The sequence below is a fragment of the Setaria viridis genome, chromosome 5 (genome assembly GCF_005286985.2).
Source record: "Setaria viridis chromosome 5, Setaria_viridis_v4.0, whole genome shotgun sequence".
Taxonomy (NCBI): domain Eukaryota; kingdom Viridiplantae; phylum Streptophyta; class Magnoliopsida; order Poales; family Poaceae; genus Setaria; species Setaria viridis.
In genome coordinates, this window is record NC_048267.2 from 3,223,403 (window position 1) to 3,241,182 (window position 17,780).

Here is a 17,780-nt window from a genome sequence, read left to right on the forward strand (position 1 = left end):
ATAGACAGTGGATTGAGCATGTGTACAAGAAGTGCTAATTCGACAAAATCATATCCCTAAGACACGATTGCAGACTTTCGTCCAATCAGCTTCATCCATGCAATTGCAAAAATCATAACAAAAATGATGGCCCTACGACTGCAGCCACACATGAACACGCTGATATCAAAGATCCAAAGCGCATTCATCAAATCAAGAGCAATACATGATAACTTTATGTATGTATGAAATCTCGCCCATCGGTTTCACACATCCAGAACTCCAACACTACTACTAAAGCTTGACATCTCCAAGGCCTTCGACTCGGTACGATGGGACTACTTAATTGACCTCGTACGATGCCGTGGTTTCCCACCGAGATGGAGGAGCTTGGTCACAACCCTCAGTCCTGCAACATCCAGGATTTTAATGAATGGTGCCCCGGGAGAGGACATTCAGCATGGTAGAGGACTACGACAGCGGGATCCTTTGTCCCCTCTTCTATTCGTCCTCGCAATCGACCCACTGCAGAAGCTGCTTGAACTAGCAACCGAAAAGAAGGCACCAACTAAGCTAATGGGCAAATGCACGCAGCTACGTCTATCTCTTTATGCGGACGATGCCGCGATCTTCCTCAACTCGACGACTTCGGATGTTACAAACATCAAAGAACTACTGGAAAAATTTGGTTGTGTCACGGGCTTGAACACAAACATTAACAAGAGTTCAGTTGCACCGATTCACTGCAACGGAATCGACCTCGACACCGTCTTTGCGCCTTTCCCAGCAGCCAGATCATCTTTCCCAATCAAATACCTGGGACTACCGCTATCCTTGGGCAGACTCAAGAAGGTCGATTTCCAACCCCTCTCCGACAAAGAAAATGGAAGACTAGCCAACTGGATTGGAAAACTGCTCGCCCCGGCAGGAAGGAAGACGCTTGTAAAAGCCATCTTATCATCCCAACCTATTTACTACCTATCCGCCCTCAATGCACCGGCAGAAGTACTTGAAGAAATCGATAGATGGCGTAAACAATTCCTCTGGATGGGCACATACCAAATTGCAGGAGGGAAGTGTAAGGTTGCATGGCCTAGAGCCTGCAGACCAACAAGAGTGAGCAGGCAAGGAATCCTAAACCTAAATAAATTTGCTCGAGCTCTGCGGCTTCGTTGGCTGTGGCAGGAATGGAAGGGACCTCACAAACCTTGGGTCGGCATGCCAATCCCGTGCAATGAAAAGGATCGCTGCTTGTTTGCGGCAGCCACCACATCACTCTAGGCGATGGGGAAACAGCAAGATTTTGGGTGGCTACAAGGAGTCGTGTCTAAAAATCTAGTGCCGACTATATACAAAATCTCAAAGAACAAAACAAGAATAGTCAAAGATAGAATAGTCAAAGATGCACTAACCGCAAAATAGTCAAAGATGCACTAACCGCATGGGTAGCAGATATCAACATAGTGGTCATCTCATCTAGCACACAATTATCTGAATTCACCCAGTTGTGGAACAGACTATGGAATATTTAGCTCACCATAGGTATGCCGGATTCTATTGTTTGGAAGCTCACCAAACATGGAGAGTACATGACGGCTTCAGCATACGACGCGCAATTTGTAGGATCCATCCCCTCGCAAATGGAGCACCTCATTTGGAGAACTTGGACACCACCGAAATGTAGATTCTTCTCTTGGCTTGCATACCAGAATAGGCGATGGACAGCGGATCGGCTAATTACTAGAGGATGGCCAAACCAAAAGATCTGCATGCTCTATCACTCACGTGATGAGAATTTGTTACACCCGTTGACACAGTGCCGCTACAGCCTAAGCATATGGAACAAGATTTTGAATGGGTAGCTACACATGTCCCGGCAAGAGGCGGCTGGTCAACATTTACAGCCATCAATAAGTGGTGGTCAGCCGTAGGATCCATGAGCGGAGCTCCCCTTAAGGGATTGCGATCCCTGATCATCCTGGTGTGCTAGGAACTTTGGAAGGAACAAAATTCAAGGGTTTTCCAACGCAAATACCTAAAGCAAGACCAACTGATATGCAAAATAAAAGAGGAGGCATGATGCTGGGTCTTGGCGGGAGCAAAGCATCTGGGAGCGATCACGATGATCGATGACTAATCTTTCAGTGTATATTACCTGTACAGCAATACTCTTTTATTTTCATTTTAGGCCTACGCCTTGTTTAACTCTCCTCTATGAATTAATATAAAGTCGGCAACCTCTGCCGGTTTTACGTTTCAAACAAAAAATATCTCTAAGACACTCATTCGTGAGTGTTGAGGCCAGTTTCCTATATTAAAAAATATCCCTAAATTAGGCTCTAGTGACATACAATACACAAAAAATATTTCAGGCATATCTCTAAATGTTCAGATGATTTGCCTCCCTGGAATATATATTAAATAGGACGCACCTCTTATGTGTTTTAGTCAGAAAAGAATATGAGAAAGCCACAAAAGTTAGCCACGCTTGCAAAATTCGATTCTCTGAGAAAAACACTTATTTCAGTTATGCTGTAATAAGGTTTCAGATCAAATATAAGCTTTTTAAATTATTTTACAAATCACTGAAGTGACTCGATATAGATTTTAAGCAACAGAATTGTCAATTTCCTTTAGACAAAAATAGAATCAAATTTCAAAATATGCATGTATTCTGTGGGGGTTACAAGTGGAAAATAGCTTTTCAAGTACTTGAGAGCATCGAGAAAGAGGCCTTAGATGACACAAATGTACCTGAGAGCTAGCTTTCTCCATGTGCCCGATTTTGCAGAATTCACTAGTGAAACATTATGCGCAAACAATCTACTAGCAAAACCATCCGCACCGGCACAAACCGGTGATAGAGCCTGAGTAAGGCGCGACACCCTTTTGATCCACCACTTTCAGTCTTTCACCACCCTCACGTACAGGCGTACGGCGCCACCGTGCACACCCGGTGAGCATACGCGGATGCTCGGGAACATCCCGCCCCACCGCAGCATGCTGACGAAGTGACGAGCAACCACAACACCAGGTCCGGCTCCCCCGCGGCACATGCCCCGTCGATGAGGATGGAATAGGTCCGCTCGTTGTGAGCAGGGGGCCGATCGAGGCGTCGACGCGGCTACCGGCGTTGCAGAGTACGCCGTGGCGAGGGTCTTACAGGAGACGACGCTGGAGAGGCCCAAATCCAGGCCACCCCCCGAGCATTACATCGAACAGCCTGCGCGCGGCGGCGAGGCGGCCGAGCTGAGATGGATTTGAGCGGCAAATCGTAGGTGGCGGCGTCGGGGCGCGCAGCTCCAGAACGGAGGACGCAGGCAAAGTGCGTGAGGGACGCGGAGGCGCCCGCCCGCCCACGCTGGGCAGTGGGCACGAGAGGCGAGGTCGCGGTTGGGGCGAGCGGTGGCCGGGACCGCCGGTAGGTGCCTGCGGCGGCGCGAGGACGATCGGTCTGGCTGGTAATTACTAATTGGTGAAGGAACGCGGTGAGAGTGAAAATGAGGTGCGTCTTTGGCCCAGCGGGCTGTATTTGGGCCTAATTGTAGGCGTGATTAACAAGCCCATGGACTATCTCTTTTTATTTCGGGGATCAAATAAAAGAGGCTACGTTATGAAAAGTAGACATTATGTAAAAAAAATAGTATCAGTTTTATATTGCCATATTGGCTTTCCATATTTTCTTTGTGTCCAAATTAAATCGAATAACGGCGAACATAATCCTCACCATAGACATCTTGTTCTGATTGACAGCCACTATATGCATTCACAGTTTACACCTTACATTTATCAGCACAATTTTCCCCTGTAATTTAAGTCACGGCAGACATCACTCAAGTATCGGCGGGCCCACCCACGGCTACGATCATTCCGAGAAATGGTCGCAGCGGAGCTGCTTGCTGATGTCGTCGGCGACGAACTCCGCTTCGGCGCCGGTGGCCTCCAGCGCCTTCCCCAACAGGCCCACGCAATAGAGCCCGTTCACCCCCTTCACGCGGCCGTTCATCGGCAAACCGTCGTCGCCGATCAGTCCGCCATCGTCCTGCAATTTTCTCAGCTCAATGTTTATTTAGCGAAACCATGATGATTCCAATCCTAGCTACCACCGGGGAAAAGATGCACGCAAATTAAACAAAGCATAACCTTGAGCCATCGCTTCAGGGTATGATTGGTTCACTGCACCCCGCGTCCTGACTCCCCGCGTGCGACCTCCGTACGATTGGTTTCCCCACGTACGACCTCCATACGATTGGTTTCCTAATTTATTGCTGGACCTAGCCCGCGACGTGCAAAAGGACACCTAGAGCCTTAGCTCCCGGGGTGCGGCTAGATCCTTCGTTTCGCCGGAGCCAAGTTCCCGCGGTACGCGGTGGAGCGCATGGGTGCATATATGGCGGTCAAAACTACTATGCACGTGCTGCAATCAGAGCAACCGAACAGCGGCTCTGTCTGGCCACCAGGATGCATGCATGCTGCTATCCAATCAAAGCTCCCTCGCATCAACTCAGTCAGGCTAGCGGGAACCTTGTTACTGGAAACGAGCCAGGCTTGGCACAGAAGGAAACCAATCAGGCCCTTAGTGAACTCCGGTAGCCAGGCGTCGAAAGGATACCGCTTGCCGTCGACGAACTCGACGGCGTTGCCATGCACGCCAACCATGGCCGGCAGAACCTGCAGAAACGCATCACGTAAATAAACGACGATGTTTAAGCAAGAATTTCGACCGACACGCATTTCAAATGAATCGTCAGAGACTCAAGAGCTTGCAAGAATCAAGACTCAAGAAACGGGTGAAATGACCTGAATTTGGCCGCTCTTGATCTTCTGGTAGGTGCCGCGGTCGATGACCGCCGAGACATTGGTCTTCTTCTTCCTCTCGAAGAGCCCCGTGGCTGGCCTCCGGAGGCCGTGCTTGGACGTGTCCCCAAACACAGGGTAGCTTAGAAGTAGCATCAGCATGTCGATCATCCAGGTCGGCAGGTACTTGGGCAGACCGCAGACTGACCCCCACGTTCACTCTCTCTCTTGTCAGAAGGTGAACCTGCAGTCGGTGGCTAATCAACAAATCATCCAGGGAGATTAGGAGAGTTCATGTGCTATTTTCTTCACGCCTAGACTTCGATTCATGAAGTCTAGTGACACTGACCTCGCCACGGACGACGATAGAGGTGACAGCGCCGGCTTCGGCGAGGTCCAGGGCGATGTCCATGCCGGAGTTGACACTCCCGACGACGAGCACGGCCTTCCCCTCCAGCCCCAGCTCCTCAGCCGACCGGTACTCGCTGGCGTGCATCACCTTGCCGGGGAATCCCTCCAGCCCGGGCACCGCCGGCACCACCTTCTCGTCGTACGGCCCCGTGGCCAGCACGAGGCACCTCGCCGCGTGACGCTCGAGCTCGCCGGTGTCCAGGCGGACCGCCTTGACGTCCTACCGCCGGCGGCCGGCGTCGAACCGCGCGGCGCGGACCTCGCGGCGGAGGCGCGCGCGGACGCCGAACCGCGCGGCGTAGCCGTCGAGGTAGCGTAGCCGTCGAGGTAGCGCGCGAAGTCGCCACAGGGGAGGTAGTCGGGGGCCTCCGCCGGGTGCGGCGCGTGCGGCAGCGCACTGGCGCGCTTGTGGAGCTGCAGGGTGAGGCTGACGTAGGTGCGCTTCCGCCACATGGAGCCCACGCAGTCGTCGCGGTCCAGGACAAGGCTCCGCACGCCGCGCAGCGACAGGCACGCCGAGGCCGCGAGGCCCGACGGCCCCGCGCCCACGATGATCACCTGCTCCGGAGCCTGCGCCATGGACGACGCTTAGTTCTTGGCAATGCAGCAGGTGATGCTGTGGCTGTGATGGGAACTTGTTACACAGAGGTTTAGGAAAATGGATGAGAATAAAAGGTTGATGGTGTTGCAAGTGTTGACTACAGTGGACGTTTCGACGGTTTCGTAGAATTGTCACGTGTCAATCAACACTAAAAGCTCAGGACACGGGTCTGTACAAAGGAGCCACAATCATATGAAAATGATCTTTTTGGAACGTGTGTTTGGGATTAACAAAAACTGTTGTACAATCCGAGAGATATTTTAGTTTCTCAAAAAGATTGCAAACGAAGCTGAGTGAATGACTGTCTACTGTTCCCCACTCTATATCCACGAGGCCGCAACCCGCAAAGGTACAACAACATACATTGCGGCCACATCCACATGGCAACCAACAAAAATTGAGAATGGGAGCTGTTGCAACGTGAAGGGACCGTGACACCCTAAAAAGGGAAGATGAATTGGGTGTTCTAAAATCTAAGGCTCCAAGCACATATAAAAATATATTTCAATTTCTATTTAGATGTGCACTAGATTTTTCTATGTGTTGTTATCTCTACCGTAAAAGAGTTTTGCACCCTAGGTTTCAATCCTATAAATTACACATGGCAATTCTAGAAAAAGTAAATGCGGAAAGCAAGTGCAATAAGAAATGCAGAAGGTAAATGAGGTAGAGAGGCAAACTCTCGGCGTGGCGACACGGTGATTTTTACCGAGCTATCGGAAAGCAAAGATTTCCAATAGTCCTCGTTATTGGAGCTCCTCTCAAAGAGAATGCCCGCGCAAGGGCATAAACTCCACGGTCAAGTAACTCCGTAGGATAGCTGATGGGCCTTCCCCACGCGCAAGTGGGTCTCCGCCTAACCTCTCCCGGATGCTCCTTGCCGCTCTTCACTTGGTAGAACTTCGACAAAACGCCGAAGGCCTCTCCTCCCTCTTACAAGCACCGGCGGCCACTCCACAAATGTGGTTGGAGGGTCTCGCAAGACTTACAAGCTTCGGATTTACAACTCTTGGTGCATGCAAGCACCGATACAAAGAAGGTGTGCAAACCTCGCCTAACTCTAGGCTAAACCCTAAAGTAATGTGCTTATAGGCCTAAACTAGCACCAATCAAGACCTAAGCCTTATGCTAATTGTCTTAATCTTCTCTTAGCACTTTAGTGGATAGAGCACTTGTGTCTACGTGAGAACCAAGCCTATAGCTTTTCCAAGCTCTAACACACCTCAAATGGCCGGGCAATGGGGTATAAATAGCCCCAAGTACAAGAACTAGCCGTTGCAACATTCTGCGTAGCACCGACTGATACGGTGGTGCGCAGGAGGTGCACTGAATGAATCGGTACATACCACCTCAGCTAGCCATTGGGCAAGTCTTACCCACTGACACCCGGGCCCCACATGCGTCACTGACTGATTTGGTGACCATGTGTAGGACGTCACCGAATGAGTTGGTGACCCCTGAGCCGTTGCCTTCACTCTCCATCATCATTGACTGAGCCGTCTTAGTTCCTGGTCCCACCGTATGAATGGGTAAACCTCCAGAGCTGAATCTAAGCCGATCACGAGCCGAGCCGATCCTCACTGACTAATTCAATGCGGGCTCACTGTGCCCACCGAATGTGTCGGTGGTAACAGTGGCCCTACTGCTGCCTATGGTCACCGACTGATCCAGTGACATTGCTAATGGTCACCGTATAGATCAGTGGAATGTATCGGTGCACATTTCCAGCAGGTCGCTTCAAGTCTTCGTGTGCCTTTTGTCCCAGCTTTATTACCATCATTTGTAATCATTTGGCTGCCATAGAATTCTTCTAAGTCTTTCCTTTTCTTCTCATTTTGATAGTTTTGTGTAATTCATTCTTAGGACCTATAAAACACCTACAGATGTTCATCTTGCAAACACATTAGTCCCAATGACTATGTTGTCATTAATCACCCATTTTCCTTACTCTACATACTCCCTCCGTCCTAAAAAAAAGTGCATTATATTGAGGGAGTAATTAACACAAAAACGACATGAAGACGGTGCAGTTCATACTATGCCAGAAACCATACGTAGGGACGCCTCATGGCAGTAGCGTAGTGTCAATATGCCATGCAGTTGTCGCGCTCCTGCCTAAGGCCCAACAGCGCCATGTCCCTGTTGACGTCGATGCATGATTACTGTTGACTTTTGCTCGCAACATTTGACCATTCATCTTGTTCAAAAATTTAGTGCAAATATACGAGAAGTTAAGTCGGGCTTAAAATATCTTTGATGATAAAGTAAGTCACAAATAAAATAAATGATGGATACATAATTTTTTGAATAAGATGAATGGTCAAACATTTTGAATAAAAATTAACAGCGAATAGTAATTTGGGACGGAGTTAGTATCTCTAGAGTGCCATCCGTACGTTAATGACGCACGTTTATTTTTAGATCCTTCAGCACACATTGTTTTATACTTTTATTAATTGATGCTGAAAGAATGGACCGGTGGTTGCTTCAACAATTTCGCTCGGTTAAGTTGCAGTCAAGCAAGTGTCGATCGACGACAGCGAAAGCTTTGGACAACATATATGATCTGCTGCACGTATTTTGGAATGCTGGACGAGGAGTGTCACAACCATAGAGTAACTTATGTGTGAGAAGCCTGAACCAAAAGCATGTACACCGATCTCTCAAAGTGTTTCGATTGAAATACATTTGTGTTTGCTAGAAACTGAAAACAAGATATCTTGACCCTATAGGAAAGTCCGCGAACCATCTCACTTGATGTAAATTGTTGGGTTAGATAGGAAATACCCCCCCCCCCTAAATTATTTGTCACTTTAACTTTGTCTTATATCTATCCGATCAAATTTTAAACAAGTTTATAAAAAATATCAACATGTAAAATATCAAATTAGTTTCATCAAAACCACCATATAGCAATAACTTGGTCTTATAGAAACTAATATATTTTTCTATAAACTAAATTTGTTCAAAATTAGAGAGGTTCGACTTATAACAAAGGTAAAGTAATAACGTTCCATAGAGGGAGTATACTTGCTTGACCCTCTTTTGCTCCTGTATTTTGGTTTTACAGAGAAGCAAATAATTTTTATTTTCATGGTTGTGTTATTATTCAAGTAATTCCAGATATTTGACATTATGTTCAAATACACATTCAGGAAGCTTAAATTAATATTTAGAAAACTGAACATTTACAGTGATGTTCCGGACTTGTGGGTCAAAATGAATTTGCACTGATAGTGGAAAATTTAGAAGATTGTAAAATTGAATTAAAGAATTCTAGGTGAAAAAAGTAATTTAACCTAGTTAAATTCTAGGTGAAAATATAGGTCAAAATTGAATTTTGAAATTTCATTTTCCCTAATTGAATTTTCCCTATATTTTTTATTATACAAAGGACCAAAATATAGGTTAAAAGAAATATAAATAAAATAAATAATTAGGGAAAAATACTTAATTGAATGGTGAAAGTCGATCGTTTTGTTGTGTTTTTTCCAAGAAGACGAGTTAAATGATCAAATAGAAAAGCAGCCTGGAACGAGAAACGATGGATGGTGCTCCAGCACCCGGGCTCGGTCGGCCCATTTATATTTCGATTTGGGCCAATCCAGACCCATCATAATTCACAACTGATATTTGCACTCAGCCAGTAGTGCCGCGCGCGTCGGCGGACCCAAGCCCAAAACTGAGTGAGGGCCTGCTAATAGCTGAGCTTGCTAGGTACAGTTAAAGAGCCTAATTCCCTTTGAATTTCAGAATTCAAGTGTGGGCTTGGGCCCTCGCTGGCCATAACGGTGGGTCCGCACTCGAATTCTACAGCTGAGGATAAAATTATAGAAACCGAGGAGCAGGGTAAACATGGCACATCCCACGCATCGCAATTCGAAACTCGCAACACGGCGCAATCAAATCAAGAACGTTTTATAAATCTATTCAATTCACCCATGCAATGCAAGCGCAACCATCAGAATTGAAGCAAGCTACCCGCACGGCTACAAGGGGTTGCTAGTTTCTATTTCCGTTTTGCAGGCAAGCTAAGCCCCAAGGACAGCTAGACCTAGACTCTTGTTGATCTCTGTCTGCAGACTCACATTAGCTAGTGCTCTGGCTTGCCATGGGCCTCGTGCTCGTGCACGGGCTGCAGCTGCTTGCTGATGTCGTCGGCGATGAACTCGGCGTCCGTGCCGCTGCCAAAGATGCCTCTCCCGGAGAGCCCCGCGTAGTAGAGCCCGTTCCCCGCCTTGGGGCTGCGCTGCTTCAGGATCCCGTCGTTGCCGACCAGCTCGCTGCTGCCGTCCTGCAATTATTTCCATTAATTTTTGTCTTAGTTAAATTTTCACTAATTTAGTGGTGACGGTCATGATATCGCCTAGGGCCGGGAACCAATTGAACGAACCTGGAGCCACCGCTTTATGCCGCTCCGGTAGCCGGTGGCGAAGACGATGGCGTCGAAAGGATGCCGCCTCCCGTCGGCGAACTCGACGACGTTCCCTTGCACGCTCGTCATGCCTGTCGGTATAACCTGCAGATTGAATGATTGATCATCACATTGCACATCAGATTCTTCAGCCTTCAGGGATTTCACATCTATAGTATTCCAAATGCATTGACGCAGCGCCATCATCTGAGAGAGTGAAAGTAACTAGGATCAGAGAGCTTCAATCTGCTGACCTGAATCTCGCCGCTCTTGATCTTCTTGTAGGTGCCGACGTCGATGACGGGGAGGGCGGCGGTCTGCCTATTCATGGTGAAGGGCCCGACGGCGGGCCTCTTGATCCCGTGCTTGGACGTGTCCCCGAACACGAGGTAGCACAGGAACAGCGCCAGCATGTCGATCATCCAGATCGGCAGGTAAAAGCCCAGCTTCACCCCCAGGTTCAGTATCTGCTTCGTCAGGATGTGGACCTGCACGTACACCAATTCGAGATCCACCCGAGAGATTGTTAGTTAGTTAGGAGATTGAGAGATTTCTTTTCATTTGTTTGTATGAATGTAATGCTCCTGGTGATCATGTAGAAAGCCCATCGAGTAAATTGAGGATCAATTCCAAAATGAGAAGTTGATAGATACACATACACATGACACCCTATAAGACAAACAAAGTTCGGTTACGGTCAATTTCACTATACGACTTGTGAGCCAACGCGAGAAGCTTCGTGTTGAATTTAGGTGCACAAGGAAGTTTTAAGGTTTTGATTTGAAAAATGATGTTTTTTTTATTGAACAACAATAATGTCTTATAAACCAACCATTCCTTGTGGTACCGAAATTATTCCGCTCCAGCATATTTGAATCCCAATTCCTTCTTCTATCTAAATCCGTGCAAAAACTTCTCTCCCTCTTTTGTTTTTTGCACATATATGGATGTTAATGACCTAATCAGTGAGGCGGATCCGATGACTGACCTCGCTGCGCACGACGATGGAGGTGATAGCGCCGTTTTCAGCGAGGTCGAGCGCGATCTCCATGCCGGAGTTGCCGCATCCGACGACGAGGACGCTCTTCCCCTCCATCCCCTTCCCCGACCTGTACTCGCTGGCGTGCATCACCTTCCCGGGGAACCCCTCCAGGCCGGGCACCTTCGGCACGAACTTCTCGTCGTAGGACCCCGTGGCGACGACGAGGAACCTCGCGGCGTGGCGCTCGAGCTCCCCGGTGCCGTGGTCGAGCGCCTCGACGTCCCAGCGCCGGCGCGTGGCGTCGAAGCGCGCGGCGCGGACCTCCCGTCGGAGGCGCGCGCGGACGCCGAAGCGGCCGGCGTAGCCGTCGAGGTAGCGGACGAAGTCGTCGCGGGGCAGGTAGGTGGGGGCCTCGTCGGCGTGCGGCGCGTGCGGCAGCGCGCTGGCCTGCTTGGGGAGGTGGAGGGTGAGGCGGTCGTAGGCGCGCTTCCGCCACAGGGAGCCCACGCAGTCGTCGCGCTCGAGGACGAGGCTGGGCACCCCGCGGAGGGAGAGGCACGCCGAGACCGCGAGCCCCGACGGCCCCGCCCCGACGACGATCACCTCCGGCGGCGGAGCGACGACGCCTCCTCCTCCTCCTGTCGCCATCATTGTGGTGTTCTTGTTCCGTGCTGGGCATCTGTGCCGTATGGAGCTGCTGGTCCTTTTAGGTTGGCGCGACGCGAGCGGAAGCGTACCTGCGCACAACACTCGACGGAGGACTAGGAGTCGCACAAAAAATCCGGAAGGGGGGATCGAAGACGACGACGCGACCCAAAACCAGCTTAAGGGCAAAGCTCTTCGCAGTTCCAGTTCGCAGCGCGTCCACTCGATCGATCGACCGGTACATTGCCTTATCCCCAACTATAGCCAGCCACACGGCGCCTTCTCATGGACTCGTACGACTCTACGATGTTACATCGATATATGAGCATCTCCAAGAGTTTCCTACTTTTTTTCTCCTAAAAAGTTATAGTTTGGCAACTCCCAAATATTAATTGGGAGGGAAAAAGATAATCATCTCTAAGAGTTTCTAATAAATGACATCTAAAAAATCAAATTGAGGCCCACACAGCGTCATCGATCAAACAGCTAGTACTGAAATCCTGAAACGCTAACCGAATGAAAACTGAAAAACAGCTAGCCTACTGTACATATCCGGCAACAGGCTTAATTGCTAACAGCAAGCAGTAGGCAAGTACTCCAATAACAGTACCATGCAGCGGCCAACAGCAGTGCACAGTACCATTCAGGAATCGGCAACAAGCAGTAGGCAGCACCAGCCGACAGCAGTGCACAGTACCATGCAGGAATCGGCAATAAGCAGCAGGCAATCAGGCAATTATATGCTTTCAGTACCAACATATACCATTACGCTCCTACATTGTATCTGCCTATCTAGCTAAAGCACTAGCGCAATACTAAGATCGGCAGGCACACATCGTGAGGCACACATCGGCCGGCCACAGCCAGGCACCCTCTCGGCAGGAGGCACACAGCGGCATCGCACAGCGGCAGCAGCTGGCGGCCAGCGGACAGCCATGGCCGGCCACAGGGTGCCACGGCCTCGCACGCAAGGCAGCAGCCCGCCATGGCCTGGCAAAGAGGCGGCATCCGGCCATGGCCTGGCAAAGAGACGGCATCCGGCCATGACCTAGCACGGCAAGCACATAGGGACGGCTTCTGATCCAGTGATACAACAATGCAGCAGATCCAGAGCACGGCCGCCACGGCAAAACATAAGGACGGACGGACGGTGGCGGGCAAGGGAAACCTAGCGGTGGTGGCGGCCGACAGGAAGCCATGGCGCCGGCGGCAGCACAGCAAGCCCATGGCAAAACGATAGATCGGAGTATGTACCAGGTCACTACGTCCGTGGCCGTGTCGTTCGTTGACCTGGACGGCGAGCAATAGAGGAGTGGCTTCCTTCCTGTACGACCACCACGAACGATGGACAAGCGCGCGAAGGATAGACCGGCGGCAAAAGAAGGTGCGCCATGATGGATTCCACGCGGGAAGGCGAATCCGCGTGACCGATGAGACGCGCAAAGTTACACGCGCGGGGAGGAGATTTCCCAAGTGCCTAAATATTAGGAGGATGGATTAGAAACTGTTGGAGAGAGATTTTTTCTCATTTTCCTAAAAATCAAGTATTAGGAAGGTAAATAGGGAACTCTTGGAGATGCTTTTAGTTACCTATAAAACTGATTTGAAAAAAAATTACGTACTAAAACTAGCTGGGAAAAATCTACACGATCCTCTCAATTGAAAAGTTTGATTTTTCATCTCGAGCGAAATGAGCGTTGCTCAGCTCTTACGGTGAAACCTGTATACTTGGTATTCATATTTTCCTGCATTTATTTTAGGATTTAAGCGACGCTATTTTTCAGTGGCAGTCGACGTGCTCGTCCACAGCGAGGTGCCAATACCAACTTCGTCAATCTTGAGGATTTTGCCGGCTCAATCTTTCGGTGCTCATAAGAGTAAGGTTGTGTACGTGTGTTTATAGGGGCGCGTGCGTATTTGTGACCGTATCTACAGTGTGTACAGTGTGATTCGAAAAAAAGTCAAGTGTGCGTGCCTGTTTGCAAGGTTCGAAAAAAGGTCGCAGCCGTCGAAGGACTTGAGGTCGTCCTCGCTACACGTAGCTGGTGGGCCTCGGCCATGATTTGCCGATGCCACCGTGCGTGCTACACTGTTGCAAAGCGTTCGTCGCGTTTGGTTCGCTTTGCTTAATTTTAGCACGTGTTACATCAAATGTTTAGATACTAATTAGGAGTATTAAACGTAGACTATTTACAAAATCCGTTACATAAGTGGAGGCTAAACGGCGAGACGAATCTATTAAGCCTAATTAATCCATAATTAGCAAATATTTACTGTAGCAACACATTATCAAATCATGGACTAATTAGGCTTAATAGATTCGTCTCGCCGTTTAACCTCCACTTATGTAATGGGTTTTGTAAATAGTCTACGTTTAACACTTCTAATTAGTATCTAAACATTCGATGTGACGGATGCTAAAAATAAATCAGAGGAACCAAACCAGGCCGGGCCTTATTATCCCCTCAGAGCACTCACAGTGTGGGAAAAGGCGATGCTTGAAACTGGAGAGAGAAGATTGAAGCCTCGATTTTGCCACTGCAGCCTCCGATGCTTGGTAGAAAATTTTTAGCACCGAGGGCTGTTGAATCATCGATGCCTGGCGAGTAAGGATGTGATTGGTTGGGCGCATACAGCCCAACCTAGGATGTATTATCTTAATGATTAGTTGCTTGGGGAGGAGGTGAGCTTGGCTGAGCGCGTGTAAGAAAAAACTTCTTCCGGTCTGGCTCCGCGCAAACGAAAATGAAATTCGTTTCTCACGGACCTAGCTCGTGCGCTGCAGCTTTTGTATCTCGCTGTGTGTTAGAGGCTAACTTTTGTATCTCGCTGTGTGTTAGAGGCTAACTTTTCTATCTCGCTGTGTGTTAGTCGAGCCAGCAGCCATGCAACCAATAGCATCGCAGTACAGCTTGGCTCAAACGAAACGAACAGACCAAACAAGCCTCCTTGCACGCACACGTCCTGGCTACGGTCAGCCTGGTTTCAGTGACCATCCTGGCCACAACATATACTCCATTTCATACTTCATTTCATAGTCCTGCCCAACCGAGCTCACTTTTTTCCAACGGTGCATGTTACGGGTACTCGCGTATTATCCCTTACACGCTTTATGCTAAAAATTAGTCTACTACTCCATTTCATTCGTTCCAAATTGTAGGCTGTTTTATCTTCTTAGATGCATAGTTTTTCCTATGTATCTAGATATAATGTAGGTCTTGATGCATAATAATATCTATGAATTTAGAAAAGTTAAAATGACATACAATTTGAAACGAAGAAAGTAGCAAACAAAATTAGTCAAGCCAAGATAATGATGGTCACCCTACTAATAAACAAATTATTCTACAAATGACTAAATAAGTCCACTTCAGTGAACAAATTATTAATTCAAAGTAGACAAATGAGCCGACATTCATGAACAAACAACACAAGTGCATAACACTGAATAATGTCCATAAAACGAACAAATAATTTAATATCATGGATAAATTAAGTCAGCAAATTGAAAAAGTTGGCGAACAAAATTCTCTAACAAATGAGAAAACATAGCGAACATAATTAAGGAGGACAATTTAAACTGCATGTTGAATAAATAATTTAATATAGAGAACAAATGATTCTACATCATGAATAAATATGTCTACATCGTGAATAATAAATTTTCAATACTGAAACAGTCGAGTATTAGTTTGTTTAAATCCATATAAAAATAATGATAAATTATATGATTATTACATAGTAAACAACTTACAAACGATTGAAAGATAAAAATAAAGGAAAAATAAAATAAATAGGAAAATAGGAAAAAGAAAAAAGTAATTCACTACAAGAAATCTTGTAATCTATGATGGATAGATTTCGTCACAGATCATCAAAAACCGTCACAAAATGACATCTGTGACAATTTTTATAACGTCATGTATTGAGCGTCACAGATTAATCTCAGATTAACGCAATTGACGTTTCTTAACCGTCATAGAATAGTCTACGACCCCACGCAGCCCAGCCCAAGCCCAGATTTAGTGATGAAAATAACCGTCATAAATTGTCGCCACGTGAGATAGCTGTTGGTCATGGATTAAATAGCCACGTAACTAACATGACGTGGCAACTAGCGTTTTGTTGTGGGCTTAGCCCATATAAGAACTTTATTTTCTTGTCTGGACCATTTATTGCTCATGGCCCAATTGCTTTTATCTCCTAGCACATTACAGGCTCAATCTTTATGTAGGCCCATCAATTTACAAGCCAAACCAATTCAGGCCCAATTCCATACTAGAACACAATTTAAAAATATTCTTAGAACATTACAGCACAATTTAAAAATATTCTTAGAATAATCAAGGTAGCCAAAATTACTGTCATATAGTATTGAAGCCATTTCATCATGTATTACAAATCACACAGAAATAGAGACCAAAGCTATTTCATCATGTATTAGAAAGGCAACAAAAAGTGCTATGAATAGACCAAAATCATTAGTCTGCCTTCATCAAACTCTCAATCTCTTACTGCTTTGCACTGGCCAGATCTCATCCTCAACCAATCTCTTCTAACTACTCGTTCCTTGCTGCATCTGTTCATCGACCTAAAAAAACACATTGTCAAATACTCAAATACTCAGTAATATTTGCAGTGGAAAGTTTTGAATTCAATGGATTACTATCAAATTTGAACAGCATGTTATAGCTCTAAGTTACTGCTGGAATTTAAAGTAGTAGTATCAAATTAGAATAGGTTAGAGTAGCATGAAAAATGTTACTTTGACCGGATCATGTTAAAAAGCATGCATATCCATGGAAAATATGACAAACAAATGACATTATCAGTACTTAGTCCCACAGTCCATGAACTAAGCAAGCAAAATATAATCAAAGCACCATGCATGCATATGACCTGCAATGTCAATGTACAATAATTTGCTCACACCAGAAACACCATGCATACATATGAACTGCAATATATGTTACATCTAACAATATAATTGAAGTTGGACTATCATCATTTACGGAAAGGTCGCATACATCAAAGACTATGTTACATCAAAAAACTGCATGGTGGAAGACAATATTTTGTGAATTGCCATATGGTGTACTGTACAACTACTCAGTATATTTGCGTACTAGAGCCATAGGGTCCAAGGTTTTTCTTACACGTGACAAGAATATTTCTGTTGAGGCTAGTCTTAGTGTTGGTGTTTTGTACCGCCAACTAGTGATTGTACGCCGCACTCTCCTCACTTCTGATGGCTAGTACACAAGAATAAGGAATTATACCGGTTTGGGAAGTCCCCTACGTCCAGTTTTGGCAGGAGACGTGTTCCTCGGATCGAGTGCATTGAGCTTACAACGGGGTGCTTGCAAGCAAGCGTTCATGCAATGCGAGAGTGTGTGCGTGTGAATGAAATGCAAGAGAGAGAAGCAAGGCCCAATTCCGGGTGACAATGTTGAGAAATGGAGGGGGTCCCCGATCTCAAAGGTCGGGGGTTGTGGTGTGGTCGGGGCAGCCTTGCGCTAAGGGACTTCCTTATCCTATCCTCTTGACCGGTCGTGGGCTTCGCACGCCCTGTACGGTGGCTCCTGTGTGGTGTGGGCTGCTTACGCATGGCTTGGCCTGCTCTGCGATGTGCCCCCATCCCGTCCACCAACCCCGTGGTAGTGAACAGGACGGAAGCTGTCGCTGATGTCCATATCAGAGATGAGTAGGTGAGTCTTGGTCAACGCCTTGGACAGGGCGTGCTGCTTCTCTCAGCTTTCCCCAACCCCCTTAGTGCACTCACAACCACTCCACACCGTTACACCTGATGTTGGATCATGCCTCGCCTACGGGTACCAGGCCTGGTGTGGTGGCATGGCCATGATCTGGACGGGTCACCCTAGCGGCGAGGGTGATGATGATGTCGGGGCGCGTGGGCATGTACGACCGCGTGTGGCCTCATCCTGCAGGTC

At 47.5% G+C, this 17,780-nt stretch overlaps 1 protein-coding gene and 1 pseudogene across 1 annotated transcript; both read right to left on the bottom strand.

The window, feature by feature from the left end:
• Positions 1-3,684: 3,684 nt before the first annotated feature.
• LOC117858929 (probable indole-3-pyruvate monooxygenase YUCCA11) lies at positions 3,685-5,787 on the bottom strand (annotated as a pseudogene).
• A 3,903-nt stretch (positions 5,788-9,690) lies between these two features.
• On the bottom strand, positions 9,691-12,012 carry LOC117855329 (probable indole-3-pyruvate monooxygenase YUCCA10). Its single transcript, XM_034737648.2, has 4 exons — positions 11,191-12,012; positions 10,457-10,690; positions 10,182-10,307; positions 9,691-10,082 (listed from the first exon to the last, which is right to left on the bottom strand). The coding sequence occupies exons 1-4, from the start codon at positions 11,833-11,835 to the stop codon at positions 9,882-9,884; spliced, it is 1,206 nt and encodes a 401-aa protein (XP_034593539.1). The 5' UTR covers positions 11,836-12,012; the 3' UTR covers positions 9,691-9,881.
• Between the last annotated feature and the right edge of the window lie 5,768 nt (positions 12,013-17,780).

Coding starts and splice junctions, on each gene's coding strand:
- LOC117855329 (XM_034737648.2), bottom strand. CDS start 11,835: ATGATGGCGACAGGAGGAGGAGGAGGCGTCGTCGCTCCGCCGCCGGAG. Junction 10,691..11,190: donor CCATCGTCGTGCGCAGCGAG/GTCAGTCATCGG, acceptor GTGTACGTGCAG/GTCCACATCCTGACGAAGCA. Junction 10,083..10,181: donor GCATAAAGCGGTGGCTCCAG/GTTCGTTCAATT, acceptor AAATAATTGCAG/GACGGCAGCAGCGAGCTGGT.